This window comes from Jaculus jaculus, chromosome 14 (genome assembly GCF_020740685.1).
Source record: "Jaculus jaculus isolate mJacJac1 chromosome 14, mJacJac1.mat.Y.cur, whole genome shotgun sequence".
NCBI classification, from domain to species: Eukaryota; Metazoa; Chordata; class Mammalia; order Rodentia; family Dipodidae; genus Jaculus; species Jaculus jaculus.
In genome coordinates, this window is record NC_059115.1 from 19,748,450 (window position 1) to 19,766,018 (window position 17,569).

At 47.7% G+C, this 17,569-nt stretch overlaps 1 protein-coding gene across 3 annotated transcripts; it reads right to left on the reverse strand.

The window, feature by feature from the left end:
- Positions 1–530: 530 nt before the first annotated feature.
- On the reverse strand, positions 531–11,317 carry LOC105945053 (kallikrein-13). Of its 3 annotated transcripts, none has more exons than XM_045134485.1 (5): positions 11,266–11,317; positions 4,404–4,593; positions 4,250–4,303; positions 2,100–2,232; positions 531–742 (listed from the first exon to the last, which is right to left on the reverse strand). In XM_045134485.1, the coding sequence occupies exons 1-5, from the start codon at positions 11,315–11,317 to the stop codon at positions 554–556; spliced, it is 618 nt and encodes a 205-aa protein (XP_044990420.1). In that variant the 3' UTR covers positions 531–553. The 3 variants fall into 3 exon arrangements, with proteins under 3 accessions (XP_044990420.1, XP_012807683.2, XP_044990421.1); XM_012952229.2 differs by having other exon boundaries at positions 2,100–2,236; positions 4,035–4,303; XM_045134486.1 differs by lacking the exons at positions 4,250–4,303; positions 4,404–4,593 and having other exon boundaries at positions 2,100–2,236.
- Between the last annotated feature and the right edge of the window lie 6,252 nt (positions 11,318–17,569).

The window sequence follows — 17,569 nt, forward strand, 5'->3', positions numbered from 1 at the left end:
AGAACGCGGGGTGTAGCCTGGGTCAGAACATCTGCAAGAGCCAGCAGAGGAAGGCAATGAGCTATTCTGAGGGTCTGGAATTACCTGTGATGAACCACAAGGCAGAAGATTTTGGGCAAGAGAGACTTTCAGGATGAAATAGCGCAGGAGTCTAGAATCTTCTTACATATAAAACACAGGATGTTGGCAGTGGGTAAATATTTGGAGGGTGACAGGACTCCATCAAGGAAGATCCATCCACTTCATGTTACTGTGATCTGTTCTTAAAAGGACTGAAGGAGATCACCACAGACAGGAGAAACAGCTGTCAATCCAAGTTTATAATGGTGAGCTGTTGTAATTGAGAACTGGGTTGGTGCATTCAAATTATTAGAGTGTTTCGTGGAGAGACCACAAGGCCGAGTGAGTGATTTGGACACATGGAATGTTGATGGCAATGGATATGGGTCAGTGGTTCCGTGGGGGCAGGCTGGGCAGAAGGGACAGAGAGGGACTGAGCTCGGTGAGGAGGGCATGCTGGGGGAGGAAGTCAGGCAAGCCAATGCACCCGCTTTCATTGTGTGCCTTTGGTCCGTCTCTCCTCCTGGGGCTGGTTTTGTTCGATGGTCTCATGGATCCAATGGAGGTATTTCGAGACTCGGGTGTAGACACCAGGTCGGTTGGGCTGTCCGCATGGGAAATCTCCCCATGAGATGATACCATGGAGTCTGTGGTTGCAGACCAGCGGGCCTCCGGAGTCACCCTGGGTGAAGGGGAGAGAAGGATAGGGGTCCTTGCAAGGATGGAACAAAGGCAGAGATGGGGAGATGGTAGAGGAAAAGATGGAGAGAGACACATGCAGAGAAATACAGAGAGAGGAGATAGACAGTCAGAAGATGGAGAGGCAGGGAGGTGGAGAGGCAGGGAGGGATATGGAACCAGACCCTAGAAAGAGACCAAGAAGTAGAGAGTGCAGAGAGTAGAGAGAAGTAGCTAGAAGGTGCACTGGAGGACAGAGAAACACCAGGAGATGCACACTAGATATACAAAGGAAGATGGGAAGAGAGAATGGGAGAGGGAGAAAGAAGAAAGAGGGACCAAATGAGGGAAGAAAAGTAAGATACAGAGACAGAGAAATAGAGAAGAGAAACCACAGGACATAGAGAAATTTGGAATTGAGGAACAGAGATACCAAGATAGATGGGGGTAGCAACAGACGTATGTTTCTCTATTTTCCTCTATTCCTGGTCTTATCATAAATGGTGATGGTTGAGGTAGGGGATTGGTGGTTGAGGGCGGCTTGGTAGTTAAAGGCACTTGCTCCACAAGCCTTGTGGCTGAAGTTTGGGTTCCCAGGACCCAAGTGAAAAGGTACATGCATAGCGACATACGTGTCTGTAATCCCAAGTTACCAAAGGCAAGGGGAGACAATCAGAAGACTCCTGCCTGAGGCTCACAGGCCAGCTAGTCTGGCCTTCACAGTGTCAGAAACAAGAAACTATCTCAAAAATGTAAGGAGAGAAACAATGGGTCTAGGCTGTCCTCTGACCTCAACATGTGCATCATGATTTACACACACACACACACACACAAATAAAAGAAGTATTTTTTTAGTCACAAAAGGGTCTGGAGAGTAAAGTGTTTGCCGTGCAAACATGAGGACCAGTGTTTGGATCCCCAACACCCATGTAAAATGCCAGCTGTGATGGCACATGCCTGTAACCCTAACACTGGACAGGTGGAGTCAAGGGGACCCCTGGGACTGACTGCTATCTAGTCTAGCCGAGTTGAGGAGTTCTGGGCTCAGCAAAAGATTATCTCAAAAATAAAGTGGGAGAATGATTGAGGCACTCATCCAACACTGACCTCTGGCCTCCACATACATGTATGCTTGCCTACACATGTGCATTCACACATATGAACACACATACACACAAAAAAATGAAAAAGAAAATAAAAATGGTGATAGCTTCTTGCCCAGCATAGCAGCTCTGGCCTGTCATGCCAGCTACTCCAGAGGCTGTGGAGGAGGATGGCAAGTTCAAGGCTGGCCTGGGCAGGAGGAGTGATGGGGATCCTTTCCAGTCACCAGTGCCCCACAGCCAACCTCTGCGTCTCACCTCACATGAGTCCTTCCCGCCCTCCTTGGTGCCAGCGCATAGCATGTTGGCGGTGATCTTCCCGGGGTACACCTGACGACACTCCTCATCTGAGCGCAGTTCAATGTTGGCACACTGCAGGGCTTGGGGGTAACTCACTGGAGAGGAGAGAGATGGTCTGAGGAGACCTTTGTCCTGGACCAGTTATGGGTGAATGTTCAAGAGTCAAGTTGGAAGGAGTTGGTAGGAAGCTGAAAAGAAAAGACGAGGCATGTGTCTGCAGAAAGTGATGGAAAGGACAGAATTTAGAGACAGGTGGAGGAGAAGTAAGGAGCAAAGCAGAGAGGCTGGGGAAAGCTGGAGCGGAGGGCTGGGCGAGGATAAGGAGAGCTCAGAGAAAGGGATGGGGACAGAAGCTGGAGAGAGAGGGATGAGGATGGCAGGGCAGGAGGATTGGTGGAGGAGATATGGGAGAGTTGAGAAGAGGATGGGAAGAGAGGCCAGTGTGAGGGAGAAAGACAGAAATGAAATGGGGAGAGGTTGAGGGCTTGTGTATACATGCCATGTTGATGTTACATTACACTATAAATTATAGTCACATATACAAAGCACCTCTAAAGAACACACTTACTTATATTTTATTGCATTTAATGAGATGTGATTAATCCACGAAAGCATTTTTAAAATTATAAACATTTATTATAGTACATATATCATTCATAATAGTGTATAATAGATTATTATAATTTTTTTTTTTTTGCTGTGCTAGGGACTAAAACTGAAACCTCACACATGCAAAAAAAAAAAAAAGCCCTTTAAATTAAGTTTTTATATCCCTAGCCCTTTTTTTTTTTTTTTCTTTTTTTTTTCACTTTACTTTAGAAAAAAAAATGTTTGAGGGCTGGTGACATGGCTTAGCAGTTAAAACATTTACCTACGAAGCCTAAGGACTCACTCAGGCTCAATTCCCCAGCCAGATGCACAAGGTGGCACATGCATCTGGAATTCATTTGCAGTGGCTAGAGGCCCTGGTGTGCCAATTCCCCCCACCTCTCTCTCTCAATAAATAAATAAAAATAAATTTAAAAATGTCTGAGACAGGGTTCCAATTCATTGTTCCGGTTGGTGTTGAACTCACACTGTAGCCTAGGCAGGCTTTGAACTTGCAATTCTCCTGCTCCAGACTTCCAATCAACTGGGATTACAGTTGTCATGTGCCACCAGGCCCAGCTTATGACATAATAATTTGTATAATATGTTATTATATAGTTATAACTTACATGTATTTATAAGTGTATTATAACTTAGATGTAGTTATAATATAAATGTATTATAAATGCATAAAATACATTTATAATATAAAGACACATAAATATATGCCATATAAGTTCATAGTATATTATGAATATATATTTATAATATATAAATTATATTTAAATATGTAACTCAAGAATTGGTCATGGCAGTGTATCCCTTTAATCCCAGCACTCAGGAGGCTGAGGTAGGAAGATCGCCAGGAATTCGAGGCCAGCCTGGGGCTACAGAGTTCCAGGACAGCCCAGGCTAGAGTGAGACTCTGCCTTAAAAAAACAAAAACAAAAACAAAAATATAAATAACTAAAAGCATTCAACTTATAAAATCAAAATGCATTCAATTGATATAATAAATGCCCTTAATTAATAAATTATAATTATATGGCATAAAAGCATTTTGTATTAGTGTATTGCTATCTAATATATATTAAATGACATGTTTGCATTTTCTATATTTATACATTTGTTTATATTTATAGAGGTTATATATTCATATTTTACATATTAATAAATTTATCATATTTATATAAAGGAGACATGTCCTTCCCTTTATATGTATTCATATCTTTATAAAGTGATCCTCTCTGATTTTCTCTCCCTTCACTGCCTCATTTTCCTCAGCAATTTCCTTGGGGTACCTACCCTGGGGGCTGGTAGTGGTGCCCCAGCCGGACACCCGGCAGCAGGTACCAGCGGGCAGGCAGTCATCCTCAGAGAGTGGCAAGGTGCGGATGTGGCCAGAGAGCTGGACAGGTGACTCTAGCTCCAGCAGCATGATGTCATGGTCGTGGTTCATGTGGGTGGGGCTGACCTGGTATTCAGGGTGGGGGACAGAGCGGACCACTTCCCTGCTCTGCTCTCCATTTTCCACTCGCCTCAGGGAATGCTTGCCCAGGTAAACCTTGTACCCACTATGGGTGCAGGAAGGGGTGGTTAGGAGAAAGAGAGGGTGAGACCACCTCTGTCCCTACCCCATCCTTTTTCCCACCTCCACTCCCCAGCTCCACATACGGTTTCCTACAGTGCGCGGCTGTGAGTATCCATTTGGGGTGGACCAGGACTCCCCCACAGAGCAGCCGACCTCTCACCAGAAGGGCTGCCTGCCAGGGCTGAGAGTGGGGGAGGCAGGTGTAGCCTCCAGGAAGAAAACCACTGGTCCCATTGGTACCGTTGAGAATCTTGGGATAGTCCTGGGAGATGCCTGGTGAGGAAGGAGAACAGAGGTTTGGGTTCCAGGATGGGGAGGTGGCCAAAGTCGTGGCTCTGGGCTTGGGGAAGGGGTCACCAGGAGCTGACTTTCATTTGCTGGCCTCTGAGTTGCTGTGTTTTATCCAGCGGAGAGGAGTTGGAGCAAATACTTCATCTTTTGTTTAGAAGTGCCAAACTATTGCCTGGGCATGGAGGCAAGAGTTCACGGAATGGAGTGTTTCTGACGTGTCGGCAGAAGGCTCACTTGCTCTCCATGCAGGTTTGTGTGAGGTGAAAGAAGATGCCCACTTAGGCAGCATCTATCCACCCACTCACCCACCCACTCGCCCATCTTCCATCCAAATACCCAACCATCCATTTGCCCACCAGTCTCTCCATCCACCCTCCCATCCACTCATTCACCCAACCACCCACCCATCTATCCACCCATGCACCCAACTGTCTTTTCACTCATCCACCTATCCATCTATCTACCCATCCACCTATCCTTCTATCTGTCCACCCAGCTGGCCATTGATTCATCAGTCCATCTATCCATTCATATACCCACCCACCCATCTATCCATATATTCATTCACCTATCCATGCATCCACTCACCCGACCTTCTGTCCATCCATCCCCTCCTATCCATTAATTCATTGATCCATCTGCCCATCCATCCTTCCACCCATCTCCACTCACCCACCTACCCATCCATCCATTCATCCATCCACCCATCCCTCCACCCACCCACCCATCTACCCATCTCTCTACTCACCCACCTACCCATATGTCCACCCCATCCATGCATCCATCCACCCATCCCTCCACCCACCCATTCACCCATCTCTTCAGCACATATTCGCTAGGTGCCTCTCCAACTCAAAGTACCACCCACAGATGGCCACTTGCCAGTCTACATCTCCAGCCCTGAACTCTTCAGCTGGAAGCTCATCAGAAAGTTTGTAAACCTAATTGATTTTTCTTAACTCAAGCTGTTTCTTCCAGTCTTCTCCATCTCAGTGTTCAGCCCAAACCTAGGAACCATCTCTGTTTGCCTTCTTTGCTTCATCATTCACAATCAAGTCCTACTGGTTTCCTCTCCTAAACGTCCACTTGTTTTTACCAACTCCATACCATCATCTTGTTCCAAATTCTATCTGAATGGTTGTGTCAACATCCTAAACGCTTAGTGTTTTTGCAACTCAGTCTCCTCAAAACAGCCTAAGGAATCTTCAAACTGGCAATGTCAGATCACATCATTCCAAGGCTTTGACGATCCTTAAAATAAAACATAAAATTCTTTCTTAACTTCGAAGGACTCTGCACCCTGGAGACCTCTTTGTCCACATCCCCACCTGTCTCCTCTTGGGCATCTCTGTTCCAGCTTCATGTGTCTGCTTTTCCAACACACCAGACCTTTCTTTATATACCATTTGTTTCCTCTCAGTTGTGTTTTCTCTGGACCTACAATCTTCAATATGTCAGCCACTAGCCACATGGGCAATTAAAAGCTCAGTTCTTTGGTGATGCCAACCACATGATCAGGGGTTCATTTATTTTAAGTGGCCAGTGGTCACCATTAAGCTGTGCAGATAGAGGGCATGGAAGAATTCTACTGGATGCATTCAGAGTCCAGGAGTCACACAATGGGTCCTTCTTGATTCTGAGAGCTCCGTGCAAATGCCATTTCTTCAGAGACGTCTTCTTGTGGCCACCTGGTGTAATGTTTTCCCTCCCGGACCCCAGGCGTCTCCCGTGACATTTCCTCCACAGATGCCCATCAGAGCAAGGATCACTACACAGTTCTCGATATACTTGTTAGTAGTGTCTTCTCTCTCTCTCTCTCTCTCTTCTTTTTTCTTTGACTCCTTCATCCCCCCTCTCTCTTTCCTTTTTTTTTTTTTTTTTTGGCTTTTTTTGAGGTAGGGTTTTACTCTACCCAGGCCAACCTGGAACTCATTCTGTAGTCCCAGACTGGCCTCAAATTCAGAGTGATCCTCCTGCCTCTGCCTCCCTAGTGCTGGGATGTAGTATTGGGTGTGTACCACCATGCCCAGTTTCTCCTTCTCTCTCTTGCTCTCTTCCTTTTTTATTTTCCTCTCTTTCTATATTCTTTTATTTCTCTTTGTCTCTGTGATTCCTTTGCTTTTATTGCTCTAGCTCCCTGTCGCCTTTCTTTCTTTTATTTCCTTCCTTCTTTTGTTCTCTGTCCCTTTCTCTCTTCCTCTGTTTCCATTTCCTTTTCTTTTTCCTCTTTCCTTTCTTTCTGTCTTCCTCTTCCTCTTTTTGTTTCTTTGATCTTACCTTTTCTTTCAGTCTCTCCTTCTCTCTCCTTTTCTCTCCCTGACTTGGCTATAGTAGGCTTCAGTGACAACAGTCACATTTCTTTTCTTTCTTTCTTTCTTTCTTTTTTTTTTTTTTTTTTTTGAGTTAGGAACCAGGCTGACCTGGAATTCACTATGTAGTCTCAGGGTGGCCTTGAACTCATGGGGATCCTCCTACCTGTGCCTCCTGAGTTCTGGGATTAAAGGTGGATGCCACTATGCCTGGCCCCTTTTTTGGGAGGGTGGGGGATGAGACTTTCTCTACCCAGGCTGACTCCGAGCTGTCTCTCTAGACCAGGCTACTACTGAACTCGCATAGATTCTTCTACCTTGGTCTCCTGAGTGCTGGGATTAAAGGTACACCCCGTAAGGCCTGGTTCAACAGTCATCGTGATACTCTGTTCAGAACCCCATTCCTATTAACTCACACAATGTGTGGTGACAGGGACCTGGTGTAGGATAGTCTAATACTGAATAAGCTTTCTTACCATGCAATTGCCAGCCACAGTTTCCATAACTATCAAATAGGGAGAGCACAGTCCTGTCTCAGTATCTGCGCAGGACTGGTTCCAGGACCCTCACAGATACCAACATCCGGGAGTGTTCATGTCCCTTGTAAAAGTGGCACAGTATTTACATATGACCTGTGTACATCTTCCAGCTAGTGTAAATCATCCTGAGGTGATTTACAATGCCTAATAAAATGCAAGTGCTATGTAAACACTCGTTACACTGTGTTATCTAGGGAATGATGCCAAAGGGGAAAAGTCTGCACTTGTACAATACTGACGCAATTGTTGTCCTGACTATTTTGGAGTCACAGTTGGTGGAATCTTAGACGAGGGACTCATGACCGTGTCAGCTCATCTCCCATCAGGCAGTTCTAGGATTCAGCAAGGTGAAACCACAGCACAGCAGCTGACCCTCAATAAACAATAAATAAACAATAAACAATAAACTCAATAAACGCTCACGAGTGAAAACATCTTACTAATTATTGGCTACAATGGGAGGTCCCCGTGCCCTGAGCCAGCTTCCCTATCTGCATGTATTGGGACTGGCCCGGTGATTCTATGAGATAGGGACAGGAATCAGGGAGGGACAGAGGGTCATTTTATGTGGGACAAAAATGAGGCACAAGTGACATTATATTGGGAGGAAGCAGCAGGAAGAGTATCCTTGGCTACAAAGAGACTTTGAAACTAGCCTGAGCTACATGAGATCTTAAATCAAGGAAAGAAATTAAAAAAAAAAAAAGAGGGATGGAGACATGGCTTAGCAGTTTAGGTGCTTGTCTGCGAAGCCTAAGGACCCAGGTTCGATTCCCTAGTACCCATGTAAACCAGATGCAAAAAGTGGCGCATGTGTCTGGAGTTCATTTTCAGTGGCTGGAGGCTCTGGCACTCTCCTTCTCTTTCTCTCCCTCTCAAATAAAGAAGAATAAAGAAAGAAAGAAAGAAAGAAAATATTTAGAAAAAAGGAAGGAAGGAAGGAAAGAAGGAGCTGATATTATCTTAACTCTCTAGCTCTCATGAAGCTCCCCTTTAAAACTAGGAAGAAGAGGAGACAGAAACTTTCTTTAGGAATTTGAAATTCAGTGAGTTAAACCACCTGTAATCCCTGTCTTTCAGAAACCAAACTGGAACTATTCAGGCCTGGTGGTGCAGGCCTATCATCCTAGCTTCTCAGGAGGCTAAGGCAGGGGGATGGCAAGTCTGTTTAGGCTACACAGCAGGTTCAAAGCCAGCCCAGACAACTTAGTTGACCTTGTCTTGAAATAAGAAGTCAAGAGAGCTGATACCGTGGCGCAGTGGTAGAATGCCTGCCTAGGATCTGTTGCTGAGAGGTGGGAATGTCGTTCAATGTTAGATTTTTTTCATGTGGCCCTTGAACAGCTTTCTAGTATGGTAAAAATATAAAAATAAAAATGAAAGGAAGGAAACTATTTATCTCCCAACTTCAACAAACATTGTTTTGTTTTTCATTTTATAGAATTTATATTTTTTTTCTTATTTTCTATTTAGGGACTAGCAGCCTGTATTCTATCAAGGTCAAAGATGCCATCTTTTGCAATCCTAGGGTTTCATGCATACTAGGCAAGTGCTCTAATTCTGAGCTGCATACTCCAGTCACACTTGACTTCTTTTTTTTTTTCTTTTTGTTTATTTTTATTTACTTATCTGAGAGCAACAGACAGACAGAGAAAGAGGCAGAGAGAGAGAGAGAGAGGGAGGGAGAGAATGGGTGTGCCAGGGCCTCCAGCCACTGCAAACGAACTCCAGATGCGTGCGCCACCATGTGCATCTGGCTTACTGGGTTCTGGGGAATCGAGCCTTGAACCAGGGATCTTAGACTTCACAGGCAAGTGCTTAACTGCTAAGCCATACCTCCAGCCCCTATTTATTTTTGAGAGAGATAGTGAGTGAGAGAGAAAGACAGAGAGAGAATGGGCATGTCAGGACCTCCAGCAGCTGCAAATGAACTCCAGAAGCATGCACCACTTTGTGCATCTGGCTTACAAGGGTCCTGGGGATTCAAACTTGGGTCTTTTGGCTTTGAAGGCAAGCACCTTAACTTCTAAGCCATCCCACCAGCCCACACTTCTTTTTTTTAATTTTTTTTTTGTTTATTTTTATTTATTTATTTGAGAGCAACAGACAGAGGGAGAAAGAGGGAGAGCAAGCGAGAGAATGGGCACGCCAAGGCCTCCAGCCACCGCAGACAAACTCCATATGCATGTGCCACCTTGTGCATCTGGCTTACGTGGGTCCTGGAGAATCAAGCCTCGAACCAGGGTCCTTAGGCTTCACAGACAAGTGCTTAACCTCTAAGCCATTTCTCCAGCCCACACTTGACTTCTTAAGATACCTTTGTTACCACCCAAAGCAAAATCAAAACAAGATAAAACAAAAAGCAAGTTGACATTAAGAAGTTAGCAGATGGAGGCTGGAGAGATGGCTCTTTCTTGCCTGTGAAGACTAAGGACCCAGGTTCAATTCCCTAGTATTCACATAAGCCAGATTCACAAGGTGGTGCATGCTTCTGGAGTTCATTTACAGTAGCTGGAGGCTCTGGGGCACCCATTCTTTCTCTCTACCTGTCTCTCCTGCTCTCAAAGAAGTGAATAAATAAATTAAAATAAAAAAAAAAAGAAGTTAGCAGATGGGCTGCAGGACCTCTATGCCAAGATACAGTGGGCAGACAGGCTGCATAATTTTGAATTAGGACCCTGATGCAGGTGTGGTAGTGTCTTTGAGGCAGGAGGCTCCTTCTGTCCCTCAGTCTTGGCAGTAATTACAGTGCACCTACCTCCCCAGGCTCTGGAGGCTTCCACAAGATGCAGCATGTGGGGCTCCTGGGCTACGCCATAGCTCCAGGAGGGGCAAGGGCGTATCCCCAGGAGGGGCAAGGGTGTGACTCTTGGGAGCATTGCCAAGGTAGAGCAGTCACCCCACCTCTGGGAGAAGGATGGTGGAGGTTGCCAGGCCCCGTGGGCCTTCCCTTCTCCAGGTCAAAGCCCTTTGAGAAATCTTTCAGACTGGAAGCCACCATTACATACCTAGGGTCCCACCTCACAGTGGTAATTAATATTAACTAATTATTTGAATAATTATCCAAATCATGTCTTGCTCCCCCCCCCCCGCCCCCAGACTGTGGGTGCCAAGAGCAGGGACTATCTGTGCTTGTATAGGATCCAGCACAGTGTCTGGTTCTCATTCCTGATCGAATGAATGAATAATGGTGCGTGCTGCATGCATAGGGTTTCCTAGAAAACTTGCCAGGACAGACAGGGAAAGGGTGTTTCAGTGGGAAAAGAGGACTCTTTGGGTGGCGTTGCCCTAAGCACTAGGGATTAAGGAAAGAACAAACTAGAAGGGTTTAGAACAGAGAGGATTCAGCTAATGAAGTCCTATCTGCCACCCACTGACTGCACTCTGGACTTGCGTTCCTTCATTTTCCCAGCCACCCGTGATGCCAAGTAGCCCACTGAACGCAAGAAAGCAGCAAGGCACAAATGAACTCAAAGCTGCTCAGAGTAGCAGTGGCTAAGATTCGTACCCGTGTCCTGTGAGCCTCCTGCCGCCAGGAAGGCCTTGAATGTGGGGAGGCCTATGGGGAGCCAAGGAGAAAGAAGTGGTCTCTGAGTTGCGGCCAGAAGTAAAGGGACTAGGGTCAGTCCGAGCCTGAAACCAGGTCACACAGGGACAAGCAAGAAGTTGCTGGGGTTGTCCCCGATGGCCCCAGCCGAGTGGGTGGGGGGCGGAGCGCGCAGGCACCACGCCCCCTCCTCCTGGCCTGACTCTTCCCACTTGGTGTTGTGAGTGGGCCCCTGCGCCTCCACCCCGCGCATACTTACCTCCTGACAAGGCCACGGTCAGGCAGGTGAGGGCAGCAGCCAGGGGCCACATGTCAACTCAGGATGGGGGAGGGAGGGGCGGGGCGGGCGGGCGGGGGCCTGGGGAGAAGTTGAAGGGCATTCAGGAGACCCACTCCCAGGTCTGACATTCTCTGCCCTTTCCCATTCCATTCACTTGGAAAGCTCTGACCTGGGAGTCCTCCCCTCCCCCAATTCCATCCAGGGATGTTGGAGGGAGGAAGGAGATTCCAGTAACAGGTGGAGGGGGCAGAATGCACGTCCCTTGGGCTCTCGGGGCTGGCCACCGCTCCCCTTCCCAGGAGATCGCCCCATCCTCATCCTCTCCTGCCCGAGGACAGCTCAGCCTCCGGCGCACTCTCTTCCTCCACTGTCCTCCCGCCTCTCTGACCCCATTCTCCCCACTCTGGAGCTGTCCTGACCCTTGGTCTCCGGTGCTTCTAGTCTTTCTGCATGCTACACCCCCTCCATCTCCACAGGTTTCTGTCTCCACCTGCAGCCCTTGGCCTCTCATCTCGCTGACTCAGCTCGTCTCCCTGTATCCCTTTCCATTCCTTCTGGTTACCCCTCCAGCGCCCCCACACCCTCCACCTACCCATCCCCGCCTCCGCCCGCCTCCCAGAGACCCTACCTGAGAGAGGGGACCCCCGTGGAGAACTTCAACAGCCTGCAGCCTAGGACTTCAGCTCCGACCCATGGCTTTTAACCCCTGAATTCCCTCCCCCAGCGTGCGCACCATTTCCCGGTGCAGGCTCCCCCTCTCCACCCCCAATGGCTCAGCGACCTGTCGGCAGGCACCCCCCCAGCTTGGGATCGGCCCTTCGCTTGGGGGAGGAGCTTCTAGGACAAGCTGGGACCCAGATCTAGCCCCACCCAAGCCAGGATTGAACCCACTGTGAACCTTCCCCCAGCAGAAGCAGACCACAGGGAAGAGGAAAGCCCGCTTCCTCCCCTAAGGTCAACCCATTTTTCAGCCTACTTCCTAAACTTCTCTTCCTGCCCTATTCCCCATCTCCTGTCCGCCTTCGCCGTACCCCTTCCCCCCAGCCCCTTCACTCCCCTCAACTCAAGCTTATCTCTGGACATCAAACCCAGTATGGACAGTGTCCAAATGGGAGCCTCACCTCTAGCCCTTTTTCTTCTGAAATTCAGAGATGATCCATCACTCTCTTTCCCAGACACACACCACCACAGAGGAAGGGTGAACTCAACAGCAAATGCCCTTGAACTTGCATGGACCTGAGAAGCAGTTTAGGTTTAAGCAGCCTTTTAGGACCAGAGTTGGACGGGGTGAAGGAGTGCAGGGGAAGATGGGTGGATGTCGCCAAGGCTCTGGGGGCTGGGATCAGGTAGGGATGGGGGTGGGGAAGAGGAAGGAGGAAGGGGTGGTGATTTGGGAACGAGTAGGTGTCTCCTGTAACTGGGTGGAGCCCTGTGAGTTAATCCTCAAGAGCTGGATGGGGCAGGATTAAGGATTAAGGAGGATAGAGGTGGGGTCAGAATTTGGAATCAAGCCAAGGATGGGAAGTTTGGAGAGAGCTGGCAGCAGTGATGTCATCAAAGAAACTGGTGGCAGACAAAGTGGTCAAACCTCATCAAAACAGAGATCCGGAGCCTACCGAGAAAGCAACTTTGAATCAAAGGCCTGCCTGGTCGGCCAAGGCTCTGGGAACATTCCTCCGGGTGCGTGGGAATGGCCTTGGGGCACTGTGTTCCCCCACCCCTACAGAGACTGACTGAGGCCTCTTGGTCCCCTCAATGAATACCAATCACCCCACAGGAAAAAAAAAATACCCTTAGCAGAATTGGGGCAGAAGAGAGGGGAGTCTAAAAGTACAATCTTTTTGTTTAAAAAAAAAAAAATCAGTTGGGCATGGTGGCACACGCCTTTAGTCCCAGCACTTAGAAGGCAGAGGTAGGAGGATCTCCATGAGTTCGAGGCCAGCCTGAGACTACAGAGTGAATTCCAGGTCAGCCTGAGCTAGAGTGAGACCCTACCTCAAAAAACAAACAAAATATCAATAATAATAATATGATGATGATGATGATGAAAGAAAAAGATACTGGTGGATGGAGTCAGGGTAGATGAGGAAACTGGTGTAGTCCAAAGTGGGTGAGTTAAAGTTTGGATGTAGCAATCAAATTCAGTGTTCAAAGATACCTTTTTAGGGCTAGGGAGCTGGCTTAGTGGTTAAGGAGCTTGCCTGCAAAGCCAAAGGACCCAGGTTTTATTCTCCAGTTTGCACAAGGTGGCTCATGAGTCTGGAGTTAGTTTGCAGCTGTTGGAGGCCCTGGCATGTCTGTTCTCTTTCTCTCCTTTCTCTCTCTCAAATAAGTAAATAAAAATAAAATATTAAACAGATACCTTTAAGCTGGGTGTGGTGGTGCATGCCTTTAATCCCAACACTCGGGAGGCAGAGGTAGGAGGATTGCCATGAGTTCGAGGCCACCCTGAGACTACATAGTTAATTCCAGGTCAGCTTGGGCTAGAGTGAAACCTTACCTCGAAAACAAGCAAACAAAAAAAAGAGATATATTTAAAAATATAATTTATTTATTTGAAATTAGACAGATGATGGATAGAATGAGAATGGGCACAGTAGGGCCTCTTGCCATTGCAAATGAATTCCAGATGCATGCGCCACTTTGTGCATCTGGCTTTACGTGAGTACTGGGGAATTGAGCCCAAGCCATTAAGCTTGGCAAACAAGTGCATTTAACCACTGAGCCATCTCTCTCCAGCCCAAGATACTCTTTTAAAGAAGATCTTGCAGGACTGAGGATGTGCATGCGCCACTTTGTGCATCTGGCTTTACGTGAGTACTGGGGAATTGAACCCAAGCCATTAAGCTTGGCAAGCAAGTGCATTTAACCACTGAGCAATCTCTCTCCAGCCCAAGATACTCTTTTAAAGAAGATCTTGCAGGACTGAGGATGTAGTTCAGTTGGTAGAGTGGCTGCCTAGCATGCAGGAAGGCCCGGTGCACCCCCAGCACTGCAGAAACAATGTATGGTGATGCACTCCTGAAATTCCACACTGGAAGTGGGAAGAGGAGGGGGAGGAGGGAGGGGAGGGAGGACAGGGCAGCAAGCCTCTTCCCACCCAGCTTGGGATCAGGAGAGGGAAGGAGAGGAGAGGAGGCAGTCTCTAGAGTTCAGAGTTATCTTTGTCTAGATAGTAAGATTGAGGCCAGCCGAGTCTGTGTACACACGCACATGTACACGCATGATGTTATAAAGAACTACACGTATACAGACAATAAGAAATGATACCCCGCAGCACTCGGGAGGCAGAGGTAGGAGGATTGCCATGAGTTCAAGGCCACCCTGAGATGATAGACTTAATTCCAGGTCAGCCTGGACCAAAGTGAGACCCTACCTCGAAAAACCAAAAAAAAAAAAAAGAAAAAGAAAAGAAAAGAAATGCTAACCCGAAGCTACGGATCAATGCAAAGAGGTTCATCCCACAGGATGTGTGATGGGTGGTTAAGTGTTCTTCCACCTGACAAAATTCATCTCTGTGGGGTTATTTTCATTGCTCTCAGCTATCTAAAATTCAAAGCTGTAACGTAGCACCAAGATACACTGGGCCTGATGGCACAGGAATGTCATCCCAGCTACCCAAGGGGCTAAGGCAAGAAGATTGAAAGTTCAAGGCCAGCCTGTGCTACTGAGTGAAACCTTTTCTCAGAATATAAAGTAAAAAGAGGATTGGCTTGGGAGATGGCTCAGAAGTTAAAGGCACTCACTTGCAAAGGCTGCTGCCATGGGTTCAATTCCCCAGCACCCACTTAAAGCCAATGCACAAAGTGGCACATGCATCTGGAGTTCACTTTCAGTGGCAAGAGGCCCTGGCATATCATGCTGTCTCCACATGTAAATAAATTCTTTTTTTTTTTTTTCTTCTTTGAGGTAGGGTTTTGTTCTAGCCTAGGCTGACTTGGAATTCACTTTGTATTCTCAGGGTGGCCTCAAACTCACAGAGGTCCTTGTACCTCTGCCTTCTGGGTGTGCCACCAACAGCTTTTTTTTTTTTTTTTTTTGGTAGATACATTTTAAAAATAAAAGGTAACTAGGGGGCTGGTGAGGTCTTGCCTAGAACCTACCAGTGAGGGGCTGGGGACGTGGCTCAGCTGTAGAGCTCCTGCCTAGAACCCACAGTGAGGGGCTGGGGGCCAGTGGTAGAGCTCCTGCCAATAATCCACCAACTCTGGGGAGAGAGCTGGAGAGTTTGCTTAGTGGTTAAGGTCCTTGAGAGCAAAACAAAAAGGACCAGGTATGGGGCTGGAGAGATGGCTTAGCAGTTAAGGTGCTTGCCTGCGAAGCCTAAGGACCCATGTTCAATTCTCCAGATCCCGTGTTAGCCAGACACACAAAGGTGAGGCAAGTACAAGGTCACGCATGCCCAGTAGGTGGTGAAAGTGTCTGGAGTTCCATTGCAGTGGTTGAGGCCCTGGCTCCCAAATTCTCTCTGTCCCTCTGTCTCTCTCTAAAATAAATAAATAAATAAAAGGGACCAGGTACCCATGTGAAGCCAGATGTACAAAGTAACATATGTATGTGGCGTTTTTTTGCAGTAGTTGGAAGCCCTGGCATGTCCATTCTCTCTATATATCTGCCTCTCTCACTCTCTTTCTCTCATAAATAAAATAAAATAAAATTAAATAAATAAATAAAATACCCCCACCAAAAAAAAAAGGGGGGGAGGCTAGGGGAGTGCCTCAACTATAGAGTGCCTACCTAGAATCCACCAGTGAGGGTCTGGGGACATGGCTCAGAAATTGAGTACCAGCCTAGAATTGGCCAGTGTGGCTCAGCAGTAGAGCACCAGCCTAGTATGTGTGAGGTTCTGGGTTCAATATCTAGTTCTTCCAAAAATTGTTAAAAAAGTAGCTCAAAGAGCCTGTTGTGATGGCCCATGCCTTGAATCTCAACACCAGGGAGGCAGAGGTAGCAGAATCGCCGTGAATTTGAGGCCAGCCTGAGATGAGGGAGCAAGTTCCAGGTCAGCCTAGACTGGTGAGAGACCCTACTTGGGAAACAAAACAAAGCAAAAGTAACTCAAAGATAGTCAAAATGATAGAAATGCCACAAAATCAGATAAGCTAACTAATTTTGTTTTGTTTTGTTTTGTTTTTCAAGGTAGGTTCTCACTCTGGCTCAGGCTGACCTGGAATTCACTATGTAGTCTCAGGGTGGCCTCGAACTCACGGGGATCCTCCTACCTCTGCCTCCCGAGTGCTGGGATTAAAGGCGTGCGCCACCACGCCCGGCTCCTAATTTTTTTTATTGAAGACACTTGTGCCTATTTCAGATTCTTTCACTAGGAAAAGGAGTTTGGTTTCATATTGAAATTGAGGGGAGCTGTGGTTAGGGCCACAGAGGTTCGGGCAAGAGCGCTGGGAAAGCAGCAGGTTTGGGAATTAACCCGGAAAGGGGTAAAGGTGGGTGCAGGTGGAACTGCAGTCCATTCTGGGGATGAGGAGAGATGTGGAGATGGGGGTGCTGCTGGGGTCCTGTTGGTTGAGTCTGGCTTGGGAGGGGGTAAGATTGGGGAGCTGTGGAGATGAGGTGTGGGTGAGTAGGTGATGGACACTCCACCTGGGAGAGTGTATGTGTGGGGGTAGGCGGTGCTGGGGGGCTGTGTGTCCTTGTCAGGGTGACTGAAAGGCTAGTGCCCTTCCCCACCCTGGACTTCCTCCACCTCCCCGGGGAAGGGCCCAGAGTGGGTGCTGAGCTCATTCTTTTCGCGAGGAGTTGGGTTCAGGTGGGGTGGCAGGTAGGTGGATGCCAGGTGAGATGAGGTGAAGGCTGGTGTGGGAAGTCGGGGTGCCTGTGCCCTCTTGTGGCCCGGGCCCATGCTGTCAGAAAAGCTTTCTCATTTGGGAGGGGCTGGAGCCTTGGACTGGGGGTGGCTGGTTTTGGCATTTATGGAGGGGTGAGTGCCAGGTCAATGTTGATGTTAAGGATTATGATTGGCTGGGACTCAGATTGGCCGACGCACGTTGAAGTGAGGTCACGGACCCACCAAGGGTTGGGTGCCTTCCACCCTCTCACTTCATTAAGCAGGCAACAAGAAGCCCACGGCTGAAATTCACACACAGGCTGGACCATATCCAGTGGTACTGCCTCACAATCAAAATCTCTCCCCCTTACTGGTGGCATGGTTGGAGAAAGAAAAAAGAAAGGCAGAGAAGAAGGGACCATGTTGCTCGTGGTTCATGGTTCCTTTCCTGCATGTAGACTGCCTAAGTGAGGAGATTCACTTAAAACATGGTCTCATCCA

Bases quoted from the DNA above. Each gene is read 5' to 3' on its own strand.
- LOC105945053 (XM_012952229.2), bottom strand. From the start codon at position 11,317: ATGTGGCCCCTGGCTGCTGCCCTCACCTGCCTGACCGTGGCCTTGTCA. The intron at 4,304-4,403 runs GTATGTGGAGCT...CTGCACCCATAG, and splicing joins GCCGCGCACTGTAGGAAACC to TGGGTACAAGGTTTACCTGG. The intron at 743-2,099 runs GTGAGACGCAGA...CCCTTCACCCAG, and splicing joins GCGGGAAGGACTCATGTGAG to GGTGACTCCGGAGGCCCGCT.